The 25,681-nt window shown below is 43.3% G+C and overlaps 1 protein-coding gene across 1 annotated transcript in view; it reads left to right on the forward strand.

Moving 5' to 3' along the window:
• Positions 1–940: 940 nt before the first annotated feature.
• The window catches only part of plxna2 (plexin A2), a 140,632-nt gene continuing 115,891 nt past the window's right edge, over positions 941–25,681 (forward strand). The window contains exons 1-2 of the mRNA XM_062426570.1: positions 941–1,521; positions 5,951–6,133. Coding sequence (XP_062282554.1) covers positions 961–1,521; positions 5,951–6,133 — 744 coding nt within the window. The 5' untranslated portion in view covers positions 941–960. The remainder of the gene's footprint in view (positions 1,522–5,950; positions 6,134–25,681) is intronic.

The raw sequence follows: 25,681 nt of genomic DNA on the forward strand, positions 1-25,681 counted from the left end.
CTCATTGTCTCTTTAAATCTCCACTCCTCGTCTCCATAGCTCATCGGCTTACTGAGGATGAACTTCAACCTTTTCAAGCAGCCGCATCTCTAATGAAGAGACTTTTCCATTAGGTCATGTGTGTTTCCTTTGTAGGATATGTGAGTCATAGTGAGATATCTAACATCTTTTCTCTCTCTTTCTTTTCTTTTTCCAGAAACATGTGAAAACCCCTGAGAAGATTTGACCTGTAAGTTAGCCTTCAACAACCAAAAGGCGAAGGTCTCCTCCCTTCTTCCCCTCATCCATTCTCTCTGCCTCCTCTGCAGTTTTCCTGCAGGCCCGTTAAAAAACATGGAAGGCCGGCGGACTTTATCACCTGACCCAAAAGTAGGAGCTATAACTATTCTGATAGGCCTCTGGCTCTTAGCAATCCCTGTCTTTTGCAGTGGGCAGACATTCACTAATTTCCACCCTGAACGTCGGGACTGGGCCTTCAACCACCTGACTGTTCACCAAACCACAGGGGCATTGTATATTGGAGCGGTCAACCGTGTGTACAAGCTCTCAGGCAACCTGACCCTCCTTGTTTCCCATGATACAGGCCCAGAGGATGATAACAAAGCCTGCTACCCCCCTCTGATTGTCCAGCCCTGTTCTGAGCCCCTTGTTTCTACCAACAATGTCAACAAGCTCCTTCTCATTGATTATTCCCAAAATCGGTTGCTGGCCTGTGGCAGCCTCTACCAGGGTGTCTGTAAACTCCTCAGATTGGATGACCTCTTTATTTTAGTGGAGCCCTCCCATAAGAAAGAGCACTACCTCTCCAGTGTCAACCAGACTGGGACCATGTACGGGGTCATTGTGCCTTCACAGGGCCAGGATGGCACCCTATTTATTGGCACAGCAGTAGATGGAAAACAGGACTACTTTCCTACCATCTCAAGCCGAAAGCTGCCCCGTGACCCAGAATCTTCAGCTATGCTTGACTATGAATTGCATACTGACTTTGTGTCCTCCCTCATCAAGATACCCTCAGACACACTGGCTCTGGTCTCCCACTTTGACATCTATTATGTTTACGGCTTTGCCAGTGGCAGCTTTGTGTACTTCCTGACTGTCCAGCCTGAGACGCCAGAGAACAGCATGTCATCAAGCGGATCCACCAGCGATCTGTTCTACACTTCTCGTATCGTCCGCCTCTGCAAAGATGACCGCAAGTTTCACTCCTACGTCTCTCTCCCTGTTGGCTGTGTGAAGAACGGCATTGAGTACCGGCTATTGCAGGCTGCCTACCTTGGCAAGCCAGGCCGCGTTCTCGCTGCCTCGCTCAACATCAGTGCCCAAGATGATGTGCTCTTCACCATCTTCTCCAAGGGCCAGAAGCAGTTCCACCGCCCGCCAGATGACTCAGCGCTCTGCGTCTTCACCATCCGAGACATTAATGCACGAATCAAGGAGCGCCTGCAGTCCTGCTACCAGGGAGAAGGAAACCTGGAGCTCAACTGGCTGCTTGGGAAGGACGTTCAATGCACCAAAGCGGTGAGTTACGCTGATAGACACTGACTAAAAACACATTCATACATGCAAACATACATACACTGATGACTGAAATATGCCTTTTCCATGTGGTAGCATGTTTGTTATCATGCACATATTATTCATCAACAGTCTAAAGTTACTCTGGTTGAGAAATGCAGCTTAAGTTCCAGCCATAAATTATATATAGTCATTATTGAAACAGTCCTTTCTTACACATCTGTAGATAATTTTAAAGGTGAGACAGGATCTCAATGACATGTAGTAGAGTAATTCTATTCTTGGTGTGTTTTAATCAGTCTGCAATCAATAAAGAGGCAAGGGAATTTTAATGAAGAGAATTCTTAACCGGCCCACAACTTCTACATCTCATTTCAGTCCCTAAAATAAAATGGCTAACAGCAAGGGAATGGCCAAAGCTTTTCAATGAGCCTTAAAACCACAGTGTTCAACATTTTGAGGGCGTATGCTGCAATGAAAATAAACACAGCAATCATCAGGAACTGCCTCTTACTGCCTTGCGTAGCACACTCACTTTTATCACATGATCACACTACATGTTATTATGTAGAACCTTTTTGTAGTCCTGCTATCATGGAGCATCCTCTTTCAAGTACAGTATATCTCAATGAGAGATATTCCTAAATTAGGGTGGATTTATTTTCTTGGCAGCCATCGAAGTGATAATGTTCTTCTTGAGTGCAATACAAATAAACACGCTCTCCCCTTCTAGTGTGAGAAAAGGTAATGGGGAATTGTTGCTCAAGTTATTTTGCCTCTGATGCTGGCATGAATCACACACCAGTCTATTCTTTTGGAAATCCCCAATTATCCTATAATACAAGGCCATGTATCTACTACATGTTGTCAAGTAGAATTAAGTTTCTTGATTTTTTTCCTCATTCCCAGGAGGCTGCAGTCCTCTGTGCTTTCATTCTGTAATTGCTAATAGGAATTTAAGAATATTAAGAATTAATGACTAGCTAAGTGTGTGACTAGTCACTTACAGGGTGTGTGTGTGTGTGTGTGTGTGTGTGTGTGTGTGTGTGGTGTAGATGCAGCATAGTGCTTGGTGTATTTTGAGGGTTTAATGATATCCCCACCCTCATGATGATGAGAACCACTGATCAACTTTCTTTGTTACTAATCCCCCCAGGGCACTCTATTGACCATTTTTATTAAAATCAGTAAAATCCCCATTAGCGCAATGTCAGAGGTGATTGTCAGGAGGAGGGTGACATTCTCTCAAACTAGCGCTGTTGGATTTCATTATCTTCACTGAGAAGGTGGGTGTAGAGGCTGGAAGAAGGGAGATGAGTAGGCGGAGGAAGGAGAAATGGTGGTATACAGCGATGACATTTGTTGAGAATGTGAGAATTTCTAACTGTTAGAGCTCAAATTAGAACCTTTTTTCCAGTTCCCCAGAAGAATCCCCAATCATCCCAGAGTGCTCTGAAGGGTATCAGACATTACCTGCAAAGCTACACCTCCCACTCCATTTTTTAGACATGCACTGCCAATAACGTTCTGCTCTCCTTTCACGTTATACGCCAAGGAAACACAAGCTTTGTGCGTGTAGCCACAGAGATAAGAAGGTGTAAAATACAGTCCTTAAGACCATGTCCTCATGCTCAATGAGCAGCCAATAAATCCATACTATAATATGGATTATGCAGATAGATGTCAATGGATGAGGAACTCTTAAAGCCTATACAAATTACATTTAACAACCGGATATGTCAACCATGCTAACATTGTCTGCTTGCTGTTAAATCCCCAAGACAAGCAGTGTGGCTACTTTAATGTGCACATATGTTTTACATTTTGTCGTTCTTAAACAAATATGTTCCTGGATCTCTGTGTGTGGTATTTTTAGAGCACTCATGTCTGAGATCTAACAAAATATGAGGTGAATCAAGGTTAGACCAACCACAGAGACTGTAGTTTTTTGTTAAGTGTTAACTGTACCTCGCTGCTTTGTCAGTAAATTACACATGCAGTCCCACTGCCCTTCCTCTGGTCCATTGCTAACAGCAGGTAGCCAGTGAGCTCAAAGCATAGAACCTTAATTATACCCCCAGCTCTTATTCCCGTCTTACAGACATTTCACTGTGTGTACGCTTACATGCAGTCCAAGGCTGAGGCTGTGAATGGAACTGAGGCTGAGCCAGGGGATTCAGACATAGCATCCAATCAAAGATTGATCACCCAGCCGTCCAGCCTTCTGCCATCTGGAGATTCATACCATCTCTGTAGTCACTCCCAAGAAGGAGAGCCATGATGGAATTCTTTCTGTATCGGATTGCCTATGTGTCTGTCTCTCTGACTAACACCATTATCCTGTCTTGCTTTTTGCTCATGGCCCACCAACTAATTAACCACTCGTGAGAGCAAAGGGGAGCTAGTATTGATAACACTGGTATACCCTTAGAGAGAAAGTCTGAGAATAGATATCCTGTCACATCTAATTTATCCTTCATTCAAATTCCACACAAAATGGAGCTCTTTGCGGCATTGTTTAACACGATTACATGAATGTATTCTACTGTTGAAGCAGACCAGGCAACAAACTATTTTCGTAGCACAGATTAAATATTATACCGTTTTGTGAGTTATTCGATAAGGATTAATCACACAGGGTTACGGTCTATTTATAGTCTCACAGCTCTGCTAAAGATAATCGATGTAATTTGTATCACATGAAACAGACTGAAACAGGCCAAACCTACATTTCCTCACTACTTGTGAGATTTGTGATAAGGCATGGGGGAAAAAAAGCAAAAAATCTGCAAGAAGGTGCACAAGAAAACTGCATAGAATCCAGGGGGATTTGACTTGGCTGCCAAGTCTGCTAAGCGTACATCATCTAAACAATCTAGATATAATCAGAACCAAATGGTCTGGAGCCCAACAGACCATATGTGGAATAGCTGCATGCATTTGAGGCTGTAGCTATTGATAAGCCAAAGTCTGGAACTCATGGCTGTTTCTCAAGAAAGCTGTTGGCTTTCCCATCTGATTTGTTCTGTGTCCATGTCTAATCAGCACATGTTTAAAAGAAGCTTTAAATAATTATATTAAGTGCATTTGGATTTATAAGCAAGAGAAACATAATGTAAGCTCACCTTATTTCTAATTTAAATACTGCAGTGGAACACCCCCATAGCACTATGTGCTATTTTGGGTAAAGGAAATAAAAGGAAATGCCATAAAGTGGGGGGAGTGACTATAAAAGCGGAGACGATTATTCCCTGTCAGCATTATTGCTTTTGCTCCGCTCATGAAAATCTGCGTAGTACTGAAAGGTTTTACAGCCGTGGTGTGTAGTGAGAGTGGGAGATGTCACTCAACATAGTCTGCTTATACCTTCCTGACAGGGATAGAGACAGAGACGCAGAGATAGTTTAAGTGACAGAAAGAGAAGTAAGGAGTTGGAGTTGGAGACATGTTGGAGGTTTGTACTGTATATTCAAAGGGAGTTTGTGCACAAGAGACTATAGAACAAATGGAGGATTGCTGCTTGACCAACTTTACTTCACATGGCACTTTGGGGCCACTGCCACTCAGACTGTCTCAGCTGACCTGATTCAACACTAGAAAGACCACTGCCTTTCTCCTAATTCACCACCACCTCCTCCTTCGTATCTTACAAGATGGAGTCTTCACTCTAAGCACAAAGAAACGTAATCACTCACAAATTTTCCTATGAACTGAAGTGTAGTCTTTGTGAGACTTTATGGTGGTGATTATTTTCAAATTGATGGGTAAATAGAGTTCATTGCAGCCTCTTTCAGGTTTGCACGGTAATCATGCAGTGTGTTTGCCGCTGCACGTAGTTATAATGCAGCATGTGTCTTCCTGCAGAGGTGTGATGATAGGCCAGGGTAATGAGCCACAGTGAGAGCAAGGTGGGGCTCAGTCAGGCAGAGCTGAAACATGTCTGCCAAGTGGAACAGAAAGGCAAACGTTTGTCTGGCTGTGAGACTCACTCATGTACCTCCACCTCGCTCTGACCTCCCTCTCTCTCTCAGACTCACCTCTTTCACCCCTTCATTTCCGTCCCAGACAGTCCCTGACACTGCCACTATTTCCACAACTTTGACCATCGCTCTCTCTGTCTGTCTCACTCCGTCACCTTCATCTTTCCTCCCTACTGAGCTGTCTTCTTTTATAATGCTCTCCGTCTCAGCCTCTCCTCTCTCTTAATGTCTTATTCTCTAAGTCTTTCTCTCTCTGAGGTATTTTTGTCACTCCTCCTTCCTACAGTACATTTCATGTCAAGGGCTTCTATGTTTAATGTGACACAGTTGTCTCATGCTCCCCATAAACTTTTTTTCTTTTTCTGTTGTATTCAGTTTCAGTTTTAATTGTCCTCCATTTATCGCCCATTTACACTTCATTCCGTAACCTTTGTCTCCCTTTCTATCTGTAGCCGGTGCCCATTGACGACTCTTTCTGTGGTCTGGACATCAACCAGCCTCTCGGTGGTTCTCAGCTGGTGACTGGACACACTCTCTACACAGAAACTCGGGACCGCATGACTTCTGTCACCTCCTATGTCTACAATGGCTACTGTGTAGCCTTTGTGGGCACCAAGAGTGGACGTCTTAAGAAGGTGAGTACCAACTCCTCTTCCCACCCAACAGTTAAAGACCTGTTGTAAGAGATTTCTGCTCTCTTCATCACTGTGATACATAAAGACTTAGGCTGTCCAGTCGTCCATGGGCTACAGACACTGTGAAGTGGTCCTATTTCTGTGTAGATGGATCATGGTCACAGGGAAACTTATCTCCTTAATATTTAATGCCTGCTGTCAAAGCATTAGAAAGGGGTAATGGCGATGGCTAGCTCACTGTAGTGGTCATCACCAGTTCCTTGTTAAGTGGGCACCAGTGTCGCAGTGTTGAATAACCTGTACTGCCCCATTAATTTTAATAGGCACCTTTTTGCCTGTGGCCCACTGAGAAGCAAAGAGAGAGAAAGCCCATGCACTAAACCTCCAAGTCTTGGTTGGGGAATACAAACGCCACAGAGGGTAAAGGGCTGCTGGCTAGTTAATAATGATACATTTCGCACCCCAGCCACAGGAAACAAGGTATTAAACGAGACTGCTCACTGACAGGATTGAACAGTGAGGGAAGTGAGTGCGATGCTCTGCGTTCAGGGTGATACAAAGGGTTGGAGTGTCAATCAGAGATGTCTATGTTTTGTTGATGAATTGAGAACAGCCATTGCAATGTTTCATCACTCATATCATCCCAGTAAGCTAATGCTTAGACTATATTTTAAATGTTAAAATGAAATGCTTAAATGTAGATATTATGTAATTGTGAGTATGCATTGTGTCACAATAGTTGTTTGCCTTGCATATTAACAGTGCTTTTCAGACTTCACTTAGACAGCTGGTTGAAACACAGGTCAGTAGTAGCTTGGCTCCTCCTCCCATGGGGATGTGTGTTTGAGTGACAGCAGGAGTGTGTCACAGGGCAATAACCGGCTTATACAGTCACCTCTTCCCTTAGTAACAACAGCTGTGTGAGGCTCAGAACAAGAGATTGAAAGGGAAAGAGAGCATCTAAAACCATTTTGATGCCTGTATTGGCAAGTTCTTTGTTATCTCAAGCCTGGCAATGCAACACAAATGGCCTTGGCTTGGGTTATTTTGGTCTCCATCTATTCATAATTAAATCAATACATCAGGCTGTGGTGAAGAGAATATTCATTCAATGCAATCCCCTGTTTGAGCTGTTTAATAATTTAGTCTCTTTTTCTACTCGGTTAAATTAGATGAGACAGAAAAGAGTGTTTTCCCCACTGTGTTGCTGTTGCTTGCATATTGTTTTTTATCTCCCTGCTTCCTTCCACACTCTTGTCTGTAGCTTCCGCCTGCCTTTCCCCAGTCATCTGTCTCTATCTCCTATTCTCTGCTCCCTGTTTGAGAATCCATGCAAAATAGTCTTGCCTGCTACTGTGTACTTAGGCTCTCTCCTCACAGGGGCATGACTGTAACCACAGTAACGCTAACATGGGGCGGGAATTAACCAGGATATGAGAAGGGTACCTAGAAAAAAAAGTAACACGGTCCAGTGGTTGCACCAGAAAAACCTAGTAGAGCACTCAACCACAGAGACGGCTCCACATGACAACAGCATAAGGTTGTAATTCCACTTTCACCACCACCAATATTCTAGCAATGAGTATTCTCCATCATCTGATTTATTGTCATCATAATTAGTCACATTCCTCTCACAGCCTCGATAAGAAAATGCAGGACGATTACATGCAAATATTATGAATACCTTGATTGTATCCAGCAAAAGATAAAATGAGCATTTTCCTTTAACATTATAATAATGTTTCTCTCAACAAGTAACACAAAACTGAAAGTGCTGACTTGTCCGATTGCATGTTGTCATCTCTGTATTTGGTAGGTATCTATTTGAGTTTCTGAACTTTATTTGAACCCAGTTTTTAAAACAATCTTAGACAAGACACTGACACCACTGTGCAACACTTTGCATGCAGTTGCGTTATTGGATGGCGACCAGTCATGATTTGCATGCAAGCACACACATGATTCAGCAAGCACTGGCTGTCCACTTAATGTGCATGAAGGAGAGAATGACCACAGTTAGCCTACCCACTGTGGCAGTTGGCAGCAGCGTGAAAAAAGGAGAGATTACACTTGTAATAGGTAACAAATAGTCAATAATGCTGCATAACAGCGGGAGGAGGAAAGCGGCATTGCCCATTGTCATTGTTAAGGTTCTGTTTCAGTGTGTCTGAAATATGCATGTATTTATTTTGAGGGTGTTACCCATTCATGCCTTCAGGTGTCACAGGGAAGGCAGAGGAATAGGGTGACCTGATGAGCTTTGGCTGCAGCTCCTCTGCAGAGGGCTGATAAGCTCCTACAGAGTTCTGAGAAACATGGTAGGACGCCAAAGTACCAAACATGACACAGCTATAGGGGGGACAAGATTTGATGTTTTGCTGGTGATACAGTTCCATACCTCCATCCCTTTCATGCGACCAGGAGAGACAGAGAGATAGGGAAAAGGAGGGGTGTGGTGCACAGTTAAGGAGTGTGATTGTGAGCAATAACAAGAAAAAAATAAGAAGAAGAGTAGCGGGAAGAAGCAGAGATAGGAGAAGGAAAAAGGTATTGGGGGAGGGAGGAAGAGACCGTTGAAATGTGAATTTAGTGCCGCCAAAGAAACCAGGGCTGCACCGCTGCCTGTAATTGGATTGGCTCCCTTCCCAAAGAATCCCCCCCCTCCCCTTCCCTCCATCTCCCGGTTCCCCATTCAATCCCACTTCTCCTTCCCTTCCTCCACCTCCCTCTCACTCTCCCTGCTGCTGCTTCCTGAGCTTTTCTAGAGCATGGCAAAACGGGAGGGATAGCGTTGCCAGGTACTGCTGTTAGTGGCAGGGTTTTGCAGGGGATTGATTGAGGAAGAGGGGTTAAGAGGGAAGGGGAGTAAGCAGACATTAAGGTGAGGAGAATGCATATTCAGTGTGATAGACTGCAGGAAACACTAACACTACAGCCTCATATATTAGCGCTCAAGTGCAGTGACGATGTGTACAAGGTGTGAAGTGATTACATTTCACTGTTTGTAGGGTTGAACCCCCCCCCCCCCCCCCCAAAAAAAAAAAAAAAAAAAGGAGTATTCTCGTCTACCAACCTAGAGTAAAACATCATACAACAGTTTATGAGTTAAATGTATAGCCTAAGCGTCAAGAGGCTTTCAGACATAGGTTGTGAACTTCTGGGTGGCACCCCTGGAGGCAGTGATTGATTGTTGAGGGCAGTAGTTGTTCACCTCAGCAGAAAACTGCCAGGGGGCAATCAATATTCCAGGCCTAGACACTTTTTCTAGCTACAGTGAAACCAGTTTCAATCAGGACCAAACAGGACCAAAACTACTTTCAGTCCACTCTGAGGTGAGATCAGAAGATGTTCCAGTAAGCCTGTAGTCCTGCTCACAAGTTAATGTCCTATTTAAATTCTAGACCTGGGTTTACACTGATACTCACCAGACTGTATATCATATTCACCAAGCTCCATCATCTACTTTATCACTTATGTACCCGGAGACCAAAAGACTGCTGCTGGGCTCCGTGGGTCAAATTATAGAGATAGTCGATCTGCTATGCAGTTTATTCTGAATACACATTACCCAAGAATTGCATCATCTAAATTGGAATTGTGGCTGTGTGTGGTTCACTTTGTGCTTAAGCACAGACATATCCCACACGAGGACTGGGATTGGTGGGAAGTAACGGCGGCATTAAGGAGGAGAAGAGCTGCGGGGAGCACAGCCTTTGATATAGATCGAGATGGAGGGCACGGCTGCACATGTAAAATTGGATGTTGAAAGACATCCCGGCGATAGATGAATGGGGAGGTTAAAGCAAGCTCAGCAAAGGCAAGTTCAGGATTCCCCTGTTAATCAGAGACAGACAGTGAGAACATCCTCAATCCCAGCTGTCTCATACAGAACAGCAGGGGTTAAGAACTGTTGAACCGGAGACCAAAGGGATACATTCCCAGATGGCATCATCTGCTGCTTTCAACATAGTTCTCTATAGGTTTATTTTAATATGTAATTGAGTGATTTAATATGTAATTGAGTCATGCAACCTTGATATATTAAATAGCTACTTCAGGCTAGCATTGCATCATAATATCTTGATGTGCACCGCATGCTTTACTTTCTTCATTCAAACATCATCGTGGTGGACGTAAGTGTCCAATGGAAGTCAAGGGTTGATTAGTGATGGGTCATATCAGCAGTAAACCATGGATGAAACAAATGTCAAACCATGGATGAGAAAAATGTCTTCCGGCACTTTATCCTTCAAGCCTTCAACCATGATGAGATGCTTTCGGGCTAATTAATTCTTGTAATCATGCTCTGATGAATAATCAGGAATTGGTTTGGATTGTGCCCCTGGCAGCTGAAGAGGACAACTTGAAAGGGTGGTTCAGGTGTTTAACTGGACAAATGTCCTGCTGAACTGGTTAACATAGCTGAGGGGGCATGGCTCACTCACCTGGCTCCCACAGTGGGCTGAATAGCAAAAAGCATGTGTGTGTTGTGCAGACAGTACTGGAGTGTCGCTAAGGGTAGCAGCTGATCATAGTGCATAAAGTGTCTGGGACTTTAAAGGCTTGTAAATAAAGGCAGCTGCTCCTACAGAGCCCTTGTGGCCAAAGGGTCAACCCCCCTCCACCCGTCTACCCTCCACCACGCCATTAACCGTGCCTGTCTGTATCCCATCAGTCCGGAGGCTGCTCACCTGCTTGACTTTTCAAGGCCCTGCTTTGGTGTGGCCTGGATTTTGATGTGTTTTATTTGTGTGTGTGAGGTGAGGGATCAGCAAATCAGATTATTTTTTGGGCTCAGTGTTTTCAAGGCAGGGGAAGTAGCAGGAAGAAAGAGGAAAACAGGTAGGACAGAGATAGAGAGACAAAACGACAGACGGACAGACATACAGAAAACTAGAATGGAGGGGAGGGGGGCTCTAGCTAGCATTGAGGATGATGTCCCTAGCAACAGCTGTGGCCCATGGCAACAACTGAATGGAAGCCCATCCTGTTCCCCCAGGGGTACAAATTACTCTGAGAAGAACAGAACTGAGGTGTCCTGTCACCTACTGTACATCTCCTGCAACACACACACGCACATGCACATGCACACACATACACAATCATGATTTATAATTATATGAATGATATCAACATGAACACTGCTCACTTTTACCCATAAATAACTTTCAGTTGATCATTACAGCTTCATCGTGGAGCAAATAAACAACCTAAAAGCACAAAGAATTAATTATTTTAATGGCTTTGTTAAACATCTCTATTGTGCCTGCATGGCTCGTATTAACCTTGAGCTGACATGAAAAGAAATACAATTGCAAGTGAAAAGCGCTGTCATAATTGCCACCAGGTAGAATTTGTTTCCAATCATCATACTCACAAATTGTTATTTCTCAACTGAATGCCTTGTATAATAACCGTTGCATCACTTTGTTTCAGACTGAATGGTGTGGTCCTATTAATCCCACACAGAACAAATCACTATATCCCTTTGTTAAACCTATGTCTTTGTTTTGTCTGTCTTGTTTGAATGAAACACTGAATGAAACTACCCAATATACCTGTTAATGAAGAAGGTAACTAACATTGCAAACTTGGCAAAAGGACTAAATGAAAATGAGTATTTTAGCTAAAATGACAGCTGACAATATGTTTAACAGCCATGTTCCCACACTCCCTGTTAAATTCCCTGTGATCTTTTTAATCATATTAAACTAAGCAATTAAACTTCAGGTTGCCCACCGGTAACAGCTGGTAGTCTAGCATAGCCTTCAGATATTACTTTTGCCACTAAAAGCACATTCTCTCCTCCTCCCAACACAATTTGCAGCACTTTCCTCAAAGAAGCTCAAGCAAATGTCCTACAGTAAAACCAGCACTATTTGGAGAAGTGCGAATGGAGCTAAATTTTATTTTCTGTCATTACCAGGACCTCAGGGGATCTGTGGATGGAAGCTCACAGAGAGACTGTTAAGCTTTTTTTCAGCAACTTTTACAGCAAGACAGGATGACCAATAATTGATGATTTACAGATCCTACAGAACTGAAGGGCTGTTTGAAGGCTCGCTACATCCATGAGGAACTTTAGTAGAATCTGAAGCTTTATGTCCTCAATTTTATCCATTGGAATTTGTTTTTTAATTATTTATTCCCAAAAGTGGCATTTTAAGTGTGGAAGGATGACAGTGTTTTGTGCTTTGTGTTTATTTAAATGTGTAAATACAGGCTATAGCTGTTTTTGAGTGGGGGAAATTGCTATAGGTGTTTAATTGGCATAATCATCTCTCTAGTATAGCTAATGAGTAGCTTGTTCATTCAGTTGTGTACTAGTAGGATGTCTGTGTGACCTTTTGGAACCTGGCCTCCACTTGACCCCCCTCCTACTCAGTTCTTAACCCTGAGCCAGATAAAGAGGCGGCCGACGGCAGCAGGCTGTGTCTTTCATGGCTGTTTCAATCTGCCAGACATGGTCCTGGCTTCTCTAAACACTTCACTGTTAAAAGGCCAGCGGAAGACTGAGAGCTCCCGCCGTTCCATTCATCCAAGCCTTATATCTGCTTTTTCCCTCTTAGTCTCTCTGATTTACTTTCTCTCTCTCGTCGTGTCTTTCTCTATCTGTCTCACTTCTTCTTACTTTTCATAGAGGTGAGTTAAATGTAGCCTGGTCAGTCAGCCAGTTGTCCCCTCTCATTTTCTCTCTCTTCTCCGTTCCCTTCTCGTTCCTCTCTTTCTTCCCGTCCTTTTCTGTCTCAGTGTCTCACTCTTTCTCCTGGTCTTTTTCTCCTTCTCTTCCCTGCTCAGACTATTACAATGACACAGCCTACCCTGCAATGATCTCATTAATCACATTCAAACAGCTCTCTGTTGCTTTCTCTCCTTCTATCTGTCTCCCACTCCATTCTCTTCCTCTAATTGCTTGCTCTTTTCTCTGCCAGTGTCTCGAAGGAAGCGTTTTTCATTATCTAACAACAAGAGACTAATACTCAGACAGTGCATACATTTTTACTACAGATGGATTTTATACATGCAGGCTTAATTTCGCCTGTAGATATACAGTTGTGTGCCAATGCTGCAAATCCCAAAAGACACAAAGACAGAATCACATATGTCTGTAAATATGTTGCGCACTACTTATTCATTAATTTATCACCGATGCTGCTGTTTATTCTAAGAAGAGGACTTTTGATTTGTTAACAACAATGCCTTCTCTTTTTTAGGAAACAAATTACTCTGTTGAGTGCGCCCCATAATTGGACTTAACTTCATGAGTGAGATTAATTAACCCAGTGCAGTTTAGGGCCACTTTTCACCAGAGGCTGCATGTTCGAAAAACTATTGCTGCAATCCAGTTTCTTTTAGATTGTTTTCTTGTTGACGGGGATAAAAATTAGGTTAATGGCCGTATTATTTGTTTTGCCAATGGAATTTTTTTTTTAATCTTACTTGGGGAAAACAAGACTAAGAGCTTGGCTCTGTGTTCTCACAGTTGCTCACACACAGAGTCTGGGACTCATACCATGCCTGTGGCAGTGGATTGTGTGGTTTTCACCAATGTTGGGTTCAATAATGTCTTTAGGATTGACGAGCCACATCAAACGCCACTGGATACCCAGATCCATGTCTTCCTGCTTAGGCAGAAACATTAAACGTGTAGAATTAGGCTGAATATTCCCACATGTTTCTCTGGGTAAGAAGTGGCCTTTTGCATTCTTATGAATACGGTATATCTCTAGCCCAAGCATCATGGCAATCCGATGTTTTATGTGCAATAAACACAACAAGAATATATCCAAAAAATTATGCAAGGGAGCTGTGTTGGGAGACAGAGCCTCACAGCCTATCAATATTCCTGTTTAGTCTGCAGCCAATTGGCACCACAGGGAGAACATTTGAAATTCATAGAAATGCTTATCAGTGGTTGCGTCGCAGTTATTGATATGTTTCTGGGGAAACAACATAGTAGGGATGTAGGCCTTGTTATTTTTCTAGCCTGAGGTATGAATCTCAGAGCTCCAATGACTTCCAACAGTTGCACCAATCAAAGAAAAAAATTCTCCCTCTGTCAAATGAACTTTAAGTACTCAGTGCTTGACTCTTGTCTTCTGAATGCCAGCTGGCATGGAATATGAGGGTTTTTTTTTCTTCTTCAATCTCCCTGCTGACCTTGCCGAAGTACACAGAGAGAAAAGGGACAGACACAGAAAGGGTAAACATCTTTAGGATAGAAAAAAAAGCCAGAAATAGATTAGCGAGCAACATCTGTCAAAGTGGATGGCTGGCTCAGTGCCAGGCTATATTGATTTGCTTTACAAAGCACTTGAATGAGCCAGATAACTGTGATTAGCCAATTCATTACTGCTTGCTCTTAGAGTGGTCAAAAATTAGATAAAAGGGGGGATAGGGAGGACAGAGGACGAGTGAGAGCAAACTATTACTTTGTAAACTTGCACAGAAACTGTAACAGTGGCTCACAACAGTTGGAATCTATTTGAAGTTCTTGATGAATTTTCCCTATTTTACATGAATCGTAATTATCATCCTCATTAGAAACAGTTACAGAATGAAAAAGGGAAAAACATGCATTGTTTATGTGTTTGATAGCATGCATAATGATTCTAGATTACTCAATCAACCAAAACAGCATTCCTCTCATCTACTTTGCAAATGTGCGCTTCCATTTCAAGTGCCTTTTCAAGTTGTACGTTGCCAATAGATCTCAGAAATGAGAATTGTTTTAGCTTTGATGATATACTAAACTGTTGTCTGTGTGAAGGCAAACAGAGTGTGACAGCGACTAATGTTTCTGTCTGATAGTGAGACAGCTTTACTGCTCCTCTGTCTCCTACTTCATACAAGACAGCAGCAGTTATCAGGGCCCTCAGAGTTAAGCTTGTCTGGGTGACAGCATTGTTTAATGCATTTCTATGATCACATAGTGTTTACAGCAAGCTTTTATGGGCTCTACGCAAATCATTTCTCTTGATATATTCATTTTGACATTGCACAGTCATCTGATTATCATTTATTATGAATGTTACGACAATAGGAATTAGGGATTGTTATAAAATTCCATGTTCCTTATTGTTGCAACGTTGAATACGGTTTGCCTCTGAAACCTGGACATTGGATCTCTGACAGCGAAGGATGGAGGCAAGCAGACCTTTATCTTTCTCACAGATTTTCCTTTTACACCAATTTCCTTTCTACATTTGTTCTGTGCATACTCCCTATCTCCTCATTTCTTCCTCTCACTCTCTCCATCTCTCTCTCTCTCTCTCTCTCTTACCGCAGGGCTGTCAAGGTAACTCCAGCTAGCCATCAGCCTAATGAACAGTGATACAGTGCTAATGGCATGTGATAATATTTCAAGCCACTGGTAATCTCCACTCACTCAACCTTTACCTGCTCGTCACTTCTGCACCATTAGCACACACGTACACACACGTGGGGCATCTCTTTCCCTTGACAGCTGTATGTCAGGTCTTGGCCTCATGCTGTCATGAAACAGAGCTGTCAGCCTGGACTCCTTAATAATCCAGCCGTCCAGCAAAGACAGCTACAGTCTTAATGGGGTTGGACAGTTCCCTCTGCATAGCTTGTAACATGTCAGACAGTGTGTTGTGTTCAATGGCGAGAGCGTCCTCTGAAGCCTTACCGTCTCCTTTGTTTAAAGAGAGTGACCTTAGCATCGTTTTTTATTGGTATTTATATTATATAGCTCCTCTCATGTTTCCCTGAGGAAAAAAAAACAAAATACTCATTCACCATTCCCCTTATAGTCCCATAATATAAGCAACAAACTACAAATGTGTAGCTCACTTTCAATATGTTCTCTCATCTCAGCATCTGACCCCTATAGCAATGACATATAGCACAATGTCACGGTCATATATTGCCATTACACACAACATGCTGCGTGGTGAGACTGAAAAACACACAGCTAGAGATAGAGCTAGATAGAGTGTAACGGCCACAGACACCAAATATTGTCTGAATGGAATAGGCAGAAAATAAAGTCCATGTAAAATATATATTTCAGAAGCTGTAGATACATGTAGATTGCTTGGAATATTCTGTGTTATAGTGGAGATGAAAAGTGCCATAGTGCAAGAGTTAAATAACTGACAGAGAGAGGGGAAATAGCAAGGCCATGTGTGCGATTGCGAAAAACACCTGCATCACCAGAAAGCCCATGCCAGGCCACCGAGAGGGCATTAACGAGGTGGTGATATCAAAGAGCAGAGCAGGAGCTAGAGGCCTCTTCCAACCACAGGTCAGCTCAGCCACTGCTGTTATTCATTAAACTCTAATGGTTAGTGATTGGGAAACATTATCTGGGCCTCTGGTAACTTGAATAAAGGTAGGGGTCAGGGCCAGAGATCCCCATGCTCCGTGACATGGGCTTGCTCTGTCAGAGTGGATTAGCAGTCAAAGCAGAGAGGTGATGATTTGATTTAATAACAGCACAGCAGCTAACCATCAACATTCCTCCTTTTTACCCACTTTAAAAGGGCAGTTAAACCTTTCTGTGGGGAATAATGTGTTACCGTCAGTCATAGTAAAGTGTTTTGGTGCATTTGGCGGCCACAGTTTGGTGCTGCTGGAAGCAGCTGTTGGCTCAGTGGGGTGTATGGATTGAGGAGTGCGTATTGTGTTTGTGTGCACGTGTGCTCGGTCTTTATTAGCTGAAACCAGACACCAGTTTTAGGTTAGCGTTGTATCAGTTAAGATTGGGGACCAGAGGGCAGAGATCTTGTCTACATCATTTGCATGTTACTTCCCTAAGGTATCATGCCTTCAGTGTGTGTAATGAATGTGTTTGACTTTGACTTTTGTGCACACAATATACAGAGCTGAATGATTTTGTTACACATATACATGTACAAAATATTCTTTGGTGAGGGGCACATGCACATTTTACTCACTTATTTGCATGAGGGAGGTGTACAAAAACTCCCTTGATCATACATTCAAAAGACACTACGTGTTTCACTCTATTTCAAGAGTGTTTCATCACACGCAAATGCATGCACACACACACTGGGGAGGAGAGGGGGCTTTTGCCTTCCAACTGATTAGGAAACGAGAAACACTTGTGTCATGAGTTTTCAGCTTAATGAGCCCAGATTGTTGTGGTTGAGTGAACATTTGGGTGCAGGTATGCCATGTTTAGGCTGCGAGCTGGATCCGAGGATGGGGGGGGGGCGGTTAAATCGGAAGGTGTGGTGGATCAGATGACTGTGTCGGCTCCCCGGGATCCTCAGCTGAAAGGGGATAGGACGGTGTTTGGGTTACAGCATGCTGGGAGTGCTGTTCTCTTTAAATAAGACACACTTGAACAAAGTGCAGCTGATCAGATTAGCGTGGCTGATCAGGTTTCTCAGCAGGTTTCTGGCTTCTACTGTCTGAACATCTTGACGAGGAAATGCTGTTAGTACAAAACATACTGATGAACAAAAGCAGCAGAATGAGGGAGATTTGCCAACACAGTTGTTGTTAAGCTTTAGTTGGAAAATAGATGATGATGGAACATAGATTTTACGGACTCTATTTTTGATCAGTACAGCCTAGTCTGTTCACATATTAAACATCTATCCTTTTGTTCATTGAGGTTTGCTTTTCTGCATCTGCACTCTTTCTCAAGGACAAAGTTATTTTTTCTGGCAGTATAGGAAAATCCTACAATAAAGTGGACCTATGGGACTCAGTCTGAAACAATGGTAGCAGGATGAATTGAACCAAATCGAGTTGTGCCGGGTTCTATTGTTAAGTTTGCTATTGTGTGACGAGGAGGAAATTGTTTCTGTTCTCGGGCTTTGATGAATCCCCCCTTCAAAGACCAGAGATCATTGAAACAACAGAGCAGGCGAAAAACAAGAATATTGTCAGAAAGGCAGCATCTCAGTTCGGTTCACCATTTCTGTTCCGTCGTTCTTAGTCTCATACTCTGCTGCTGTCTACAGCTATTTTCTATATCTGTCCTTTTCTCTTACTCTAGCATCTTTTTCTCTGTTTGTCTTAACTTGTTTTTCTCAAATGCCCAGTCCCTGTTCCTGTCTCTACCCCTCTCTGTCTCTTTCTCATTCTCCATGGCTGTTCACCCATGATCCATCCAGGACAAGCCACAATCCCTTATAAGGCCACTGGAAGCCCCCATCTGGCCTCTTATTTCCATATCAGATCTGCTGTAACAGACAGGGTTTATACAGGATCAGGCCTGGAATGTGAGTCTGCCTCTCTTTTCGGCTGTGCCACATACCCTGCTATGCTCTCTGCTCTTGGGCACAAACCTGGTCACACCTTCTACCCCCTCTCAACCCATCTTCTTGTTTTGCAGCTTTATCTCGCTCACCTCAATTTCCCCGCATTCCCAGTTCTCATCTCTCTTTCCTCTATTCCACTTTTCCTCGTATTTCTTTTTTTTCCGTCCTCCTTTTCTCGGATGCACCTCTCTCATCCGTCTGAATCCCCTATTTCCACCAAACGCACAAAACACAAACACACTTCTCTCCTCTCTTGGCGGCGTCTTATCCGAGCACATATTCATGTTCGGGGACAGAAACACAGCATGCTCAGATGGTTGCTTACTCTAAGTTCATAGCTTATACAGCGATGGAGCCGCAGACAGCCAAACAAAAGACTAAGCCACATCTGAGTGCAAGACAAAAAGAGGAACGCAGTAAAGCCATCCAGTACAACCCCGCAACAAACACTCTTAAAGCAGACTCAAAGGACATCCGCGGTTTGGGCTTAGATGTCCATTATATCTAAAAGCTTTCCTTCCTTCACCATCATTACATCTCTCTGTCTTTCTGTCTCTTTCCGTCTATCCCTTACGCACTCACTGAGCCTGTTCTTCATTACAATTTGATGTTTCCACAGGGTTTTTCTTCCCTCCCTGTCAAGCTTTAATATGTAAAGTGTCGACTTTCCTGCGTGTGTGTGTGTGGTTTGGTTTGTTGTCGTAGAAAGTCTGTTTCTGATTAGGTCCGCTCTCACTAAGCTTTCCCTTTACTACCACATTTGGGCCTTGCTTGGCTGTGGAACCTTTACAGTGAATCCCATCCAAGCCTTAATTGTTTTAAAAGGCTGGTGGCAGACCTTACTTTCTCTTTGGCTCTGGTTGTTGTGTCTTTCTATCCTTCATTCCCTCTGTACTTACTCGGTCTCCCTTGCACCTCTATTTCCATTCCATCACATTCTCCTTTGTTCCTCCATTCTCTCCCAGGGTCTGACACAAATGGAGGGATGAAGGGATGAGAGGGGATCTCATATAGCCTATAATGCTTATCTCCTCTGGGGCCTGCATAGCTCATTAACCTACGTTAGTCTCCACATGCCTCCATTAAAGAGAGACACCTGGCTCCCGAGGGCCCAACAGGGAAATGACAAGTCCGGTCTCTTTTCCCTTCATGAGCATCTGCGACGCACATAGTGAAAGGACTCATTACACTTAAGAACTGCACATGCAATACTGCCTGGCCTTTGTAGCTAGTCTTGTAGTACTTCCTTTATAGTGGCTGCAGTGGTCATTGATGCTGATGTGTGGATTCCTCTGTCATGTCAGCTGTGCCGTAATGTGACATGTACAGTATACTATACATTGAAATAATGGCATCCGCATTATATGCAAGTGGCTTTCCATGAATAACAAGTAGCCCTTCTTTTTGGTTAAATGGAAATCAGAGGAGTGGAGTATTGAATGTAAAGGGAAAGCAACAGTCCTCTGGTCCTTACACACAGCAGATCTGTTCAGCTGGAAACAGACTGTAACCTTCTGGTACAGTGGCAAGTCTCAGATTAGCCAAAGTCCTTTTCAGAGCCAGGGCAGCATCAGCTGCATTCCGGGTTACGCATTGAAATGTATACTGTGAGTAATTGCCAGTGAAAAGCCTAAATCTTATTTGGGGCGATGCATCCCAAATCTGTGTTCTGGTCCCCTGACTGGCTCTGGTTAATCTGCTTGGTGGGGACTTAGCCTTTCTAATGTTCCTGCCATCCTCCGCTCTGCAATACAGAAGAATGCAGAGATAAGCAGAATTTCCCCGCACAATGCCACCTAGAGAAAAAAACAAATAAATGCTATCAAATACTTTCATTATATTGGGAAGATGAAAAGATATGCAGATGGCATGTTTTGTTACCGATCATTTAATTTTCAGCAACTTCCTGTTTGTCTTTTTACTTTGCTTACTTTTTTCCCCCTCTCCATCTGTGCTACTGTCTTTTTTTCATTTTTCCCCCTGTGCTTGTAGATCTCTCAACCATGCATTTCTGGCGCTAAAGCGAGTAAGTTGAACTGCATCACTTTAATGTCAGACTCCATGTTTTCCACAACACTGACCTCTTTGTTTTCTGCTGCCTGCAGTTTCTTTATTCTCTGCTTTCTCCTTTTCTTTATTCTCCAGTACTCCCTCTCACTTTGTGTTGTGCGTGTGTGTGTGTGCGTGTGTGTTTGTGTGAGAGTGTTTTGGTGTGTGTGTGCGTGTATGTGTGTGCGTGTCTGGCAGACAAGTGGATGTTAGGGAGTTAAGGCGACCTGGAACAGTGTGGATTCTCTTTTCACTATTTTCACATTTTTCTGTCCCCCTCCTCTTCACTGGGTGTATTTTTCTGCTATTTGCGTCTGGCTGATTCTCATTCTTCAGTCCATCTCCAGTGCTAAGAGATATTAGCATATCATTGCCGTAAGGAGCTTCTAACTTCACAATTAATGGTTTTTTAATGGTTCCCCGGGCCCCACTATTATGTGGCCGGGCTTCTTAGCCTAATCCAGTGGGGACCATATGGGCAGCAGCTCGACTCCATACGTTGGACCCAGAGGTGTATTGAAACCAGTGGGGAAGCACAGCCAGAGTGTATTTAAATCCAGAGGAGCTCGGGGCTTTATTTAAAACCAAAGAAAGTTTATTTGTTTGAGGACCTTAGAGACTGGAGTGACTGCAGCAAGGTTCTCCTTCTTTTACAAGCGCTGGATTGATTGTCCACTTGGGTTCCAGGTGTGAAAGTTTTATAAAATGTGTGCACGTTCGTGTGTATGTGTGTCTGCATTAGTGCATAGACACACTACGTTTAACACCATGCCTGTTTCTTTAAATGTGGAGTTACTCTTTGACTTAAGAGTTCCAGCCAACTTGAGCATTAAACTAGCATTTAGTGAGTTTTAAAACACATTCAAGAGACCACCAACAAGCACGAATATCTCATCCATGTGAGGTGCTGTTATGGACTGGCACATCAGTGAGGTGAAATAAGCAGGACACTTGACACACTGACAGTGTTTACACATTTGAACCCACAAGGATTTACTTTAAATATATATATAGTGTTAATATTCAAGCACTCAGCTTGCCCTGGAAAGGAATGTGTCTTTTTGTTAGGTTTATGCGTCGCCGTCTGTTTAAATATATGTGCTTCTAAGTAAACTCAGTAGATTGCTCGCTTACTTTGTCCTTGGACCGTCATTTGTTTCTTTTTATCCCCAAAATTCATCTTTGCCCATAGGCAGAGACCTAAGGTGCCAATATAGTACATCAGAAGGGCTTGTTGGATGGTTGAAGGACCCTACCCCACCCCACCGGCTGGTGAAAGACTGCTATGAAGGCTGCTCTTGTGTATCTTCGCTCAAGCCTCCTCAGGGATCTCTCCTTGATTCTCAATCCTCACTCCTCTAAACAGAAATAAACAAATTGGAACAGTCTTTATGATGGCGGACCAGAGCGATTTCCAAGCCAAGCGAGGAACGAGGCGTGAGGAACAATCAAATACAGAAATTGGCATGTACACTAAGATTGCCTCCTAGAAGAGATTAACTGAAAATGTGTGCCATTATGCTTATATATAAATGATTTTTGCACCTCACCCTCCCCCCAATCATGGCAGGCTTTTCACCCAACTATGAGTGTGGCCATTAGGAATAGCCTTCGCCTTCTGACATATTGGACATCATGTCATATAAACAAATACCTTTCTAGTGTTCCTTGGCCCTTAGTCACTTTAAATTAAAACTATCATGGAATGTTTGTGTGAATGTTTCTGTCTGTGTATCTTTACAGGACACAGACTAAACTTTCAAAGCACATTAATTGGCTTGATTTAGCAAAAAAACAAACTTTATTTGCTCAGCTGCTCACTGTCCATTTATGACAGAACTTTGTGCGCCGTGAGACTTTGTCCTTGTTCACTCCTCAGTAAACTCACAGTGATCCAATTTAGAAATCCAATCCTTCCAGATGGACTTGAGAATAAATTACTAAAGGTCAAACTAACTGGCCAAGCAGCTAACAAGCCAGCAGACCACGGTCAACACCTGAGTGGAAAGCAGCCAGAAAAGCTCTTTACTCATTACAGTTCCTGTCGATGGAAAGAAGATTAAAAACGACTAAAGACTGTGTCTCCTCAGCTCACGCACTTTTTCCACAACCACGATCCACTTAAGCTTTTAATGTAATGTATGTTATATAGAAGGGTTGCGGTGTTACAGTATTTATACAGTCCTCTTCTCTTTCCCTTTCTTTTTTCTCTCTCGTTTTCCTGTGTGTGTGTGTGTGTGTGTGTGTGTGTGTGTGTGTGTGTGTGTGTGTGTGTGTGTGTGTGTGTGTGTGTGTGTGTGTGTATGAATGAATGCCAGGCAGTACAGTAAGTGCTGACGCAAGCTTTATGCGTCCCTGTCCAGGTAATGGCCTGTAGCAGTACTGCAGCCTGGGGCAAGCCAGAGGAGGAATGACATTTACTGCCAGCTTAACTAGCTCATTAGCCTGCTTCACAGTCTTTCTCTCTATTCACTCCACAGAGAATAATGAGAATAGCACTGTTTTACACTGCCAGTTGTTATTCTGCTCATGTCTTTCAAAGCTATCAAGATGGAACCTTTAGATTGTTTGGGGAAATGGCTTCTTGTTCTCTTGCTCTCTGTGCTGTTTTAGCGCGAGTGTTCACTCAGTCTGTCTTTGAACAAAACAATTGATGAGAGTGTTGAATCTTTATATGACTGCGCTTCATTGTACTCTGGGTGAGATATCACCACTGCATACTCACCTACAGTGAGCTCATCTTTTAATCAGACCTGATCCAGGAGACTGATTGGCCCCATTGTTCAGTGTACACGCTATTGAAATCTGCCTTTCATTCCTTCTAAACAGACAAACAGTCATCTATATTCACACACACACACACACACACCTGCGTACACACACCTGTGCGCACTGTTGCACAAACTCACATCTTCATTATGCCACTTCTTCAGTTGATTGGAGGGTTGTTGTGTGATGTCTCAACACAATCTTGCCTCTCCTTTCTAGCTGCCTGACATTTCTGTTCTTCATTAGGGACGGAGGGATTGAAGGAAGTAATGGAACCAAAATGACATGCAAATAGCTAAGATGTAATTAAAACATCACATCAGAGCTACAAGCCGGGCTTCCTTTACTCCGGTAGCTGTATTCAACTGTCTGCAGCCGTTGACTGACATGAGCAGCCGTGCAATGAGATGTGTTTGTTTAGTAGGCGTGTGAGCACAGCGGCTTTATAGCGGAACACACACACTCTGACATACACACACATACAAAACAACGACCAACGTGTAGAGCACAGTATGTCCAGTCAGGCTAGTGGAATGCCCCAGGCCCAGGCACATCCCAAGGCCTTTGTTCTGGATGTGTTTTCTTATTGATAACGCCTGTACGTACTTACAGACAAAAAGCGCTGAGAGATGAGATTGATTTAAAAAGCAGCACACTACAGTATACATCCAAACTACACAAAAAAGCTCATTAAAAATTCTATCTGGCAATGGCAGTGTGCAAACAGTATCGTTTGTCTTCCTGTCTCCCAGTTCACAGTCTTGCGTCTGCTCTCTACAGTCGGTTATCCAGTGACTCTAGTGTTGGTCAGCACTCTCTGTACAGCCCAAGGCCTGTTCTTACAGTCAGATCCTCTTTTGTCTTGCTTTCATTAATTGAATGTGTGTGCGCATGTGCATGCTTCTCTCTCTGTGTGTGTGTGTGTGTGTGTGTGTGTGTGTGTGTGTGTGTGTGTGTGACAGAGAGCACTTCACAACCACCATATCCTGTGTTTACAGCCTTAATGTAGCGGATTAGACGTTAGACTGTCTGTGACTCATAATGAGTTATTGTACCTCACCGCGAAGAGCCATTCGAAGGCATGACCGCGGGCAATAACAGAGGCCTCTGCGTGTCTGCACTCTTAACAGGTATCAGACGGCATTACAGGTTCCCACAAGAAGTGGATTAGACAGCACATACTCAGCTCCTCAAAGTAAACATGCCTTCCCCTTCTATCCGTGTCAACATCAGTCCAGCGTCCTTTGGTTCAGACTTTGTTGAGGATCATTGGGAATATGAAACACTCTGGATGGCTGCACTTTAAAATCTCATGTGCTGTCAGTTTTGTTTAAGACGTATTTCAGCCTGTTCTGTTCTTTTGACCCTGCTGTGCAGTAAAGAGAAATGAATCATTGTTGGCTCTCCTGCTCTCAATATTTACTCTGAGAAAGTAATGAAGCGACACTAAAACCCTGCTCACAGGCCAGCTGAATGAAGATATTTTGGTTTCCCTTTTACGTCTGGCACGAGACTATGCTTAAGCAGAGTTTGCTTTTGTGCCAAATGAGGTCCCCGTTTGGCCAGTGCATCGCACTCAACTCTATTCTCTACACCACCCACAAGAGAGGAAGTGTCCTCAACAAGCAAATATGCCAGCTGTGACCAATCACTGAGCTTCCACGCAGCTCTATCTACTCACAGCAACTATATTTTGCTTTTAACCAGTCTGGATCTCTGGATCACTGCCGGCCAGAATAGTTGTACAGTCGTTATTATGAGCTTTCAGGTCAAAACAAATAAAAAAGTGACTGCATACTGTTTTTGTTTTTTACACTTTTAGCTCATGGCCTCTCCATCGTTAAAACAGCTGCTTATTTCAGACAGCTTAAATAAGCCGTCTCCTTTTTTTCCCCCAACTGCTTTGTTAGCTCTGTGTCTGCTCTTATTTTCAGCCTACCAGTCTGCTTGTTTAATGGCAGCCTTGCTTTGACTTTCACTCTGTGTAATTATTGTGGGTGCATGTGTTTGCAAGCTAGCGTACATGTCTGTGTTTGCAAATTCTTGTGGCGTTATGTGACGGAGAGAGGTCTGTTTTGGCTCAGGCAGGCTTGTTTTGGGGCTCTCATGGGAGTTTGGGGACTCTTTCGAACCGTACCAGGCTGTGTTAAGGCAGCTCAGCATGGGACTATCCAAGTGTAGTTAACATGTATGGGAGTGGATTAACATGGAGGCCTCTCTCCTCAGGCACACTCTGTCACAGATCTGTCAGGCCTCTTGGAGACCCCTCACAGCACTGCTCTCATCTGTCAACAGGCAGTACCCTACTGACACACACAAGAACAAAGGAATGCATGTGCATGCACATACACACACACATATACATGTAGATGTATGGCTGCAGATGTAGATGCATGCATACTGTACATACAGCACCAGTCGCTGTGGCCTCAGGGACTGAGGCTTTTTGTTTCCATCACATACATTTTGA

Source organism: Scomber scombrus, chromosome 10 (assembly GCF_963691925.1).
Source record: "Scomber scombrus chromosome 10, fScoSco1.1, whole genome shotgun sequence".
In the NCBI taxonomy this organism is placed as follows: Eukaryota; Metazoa; Chordata; class Actinopteri; order Scombriformes; family Scombridae; genus Scomber; species Scomber scombrus.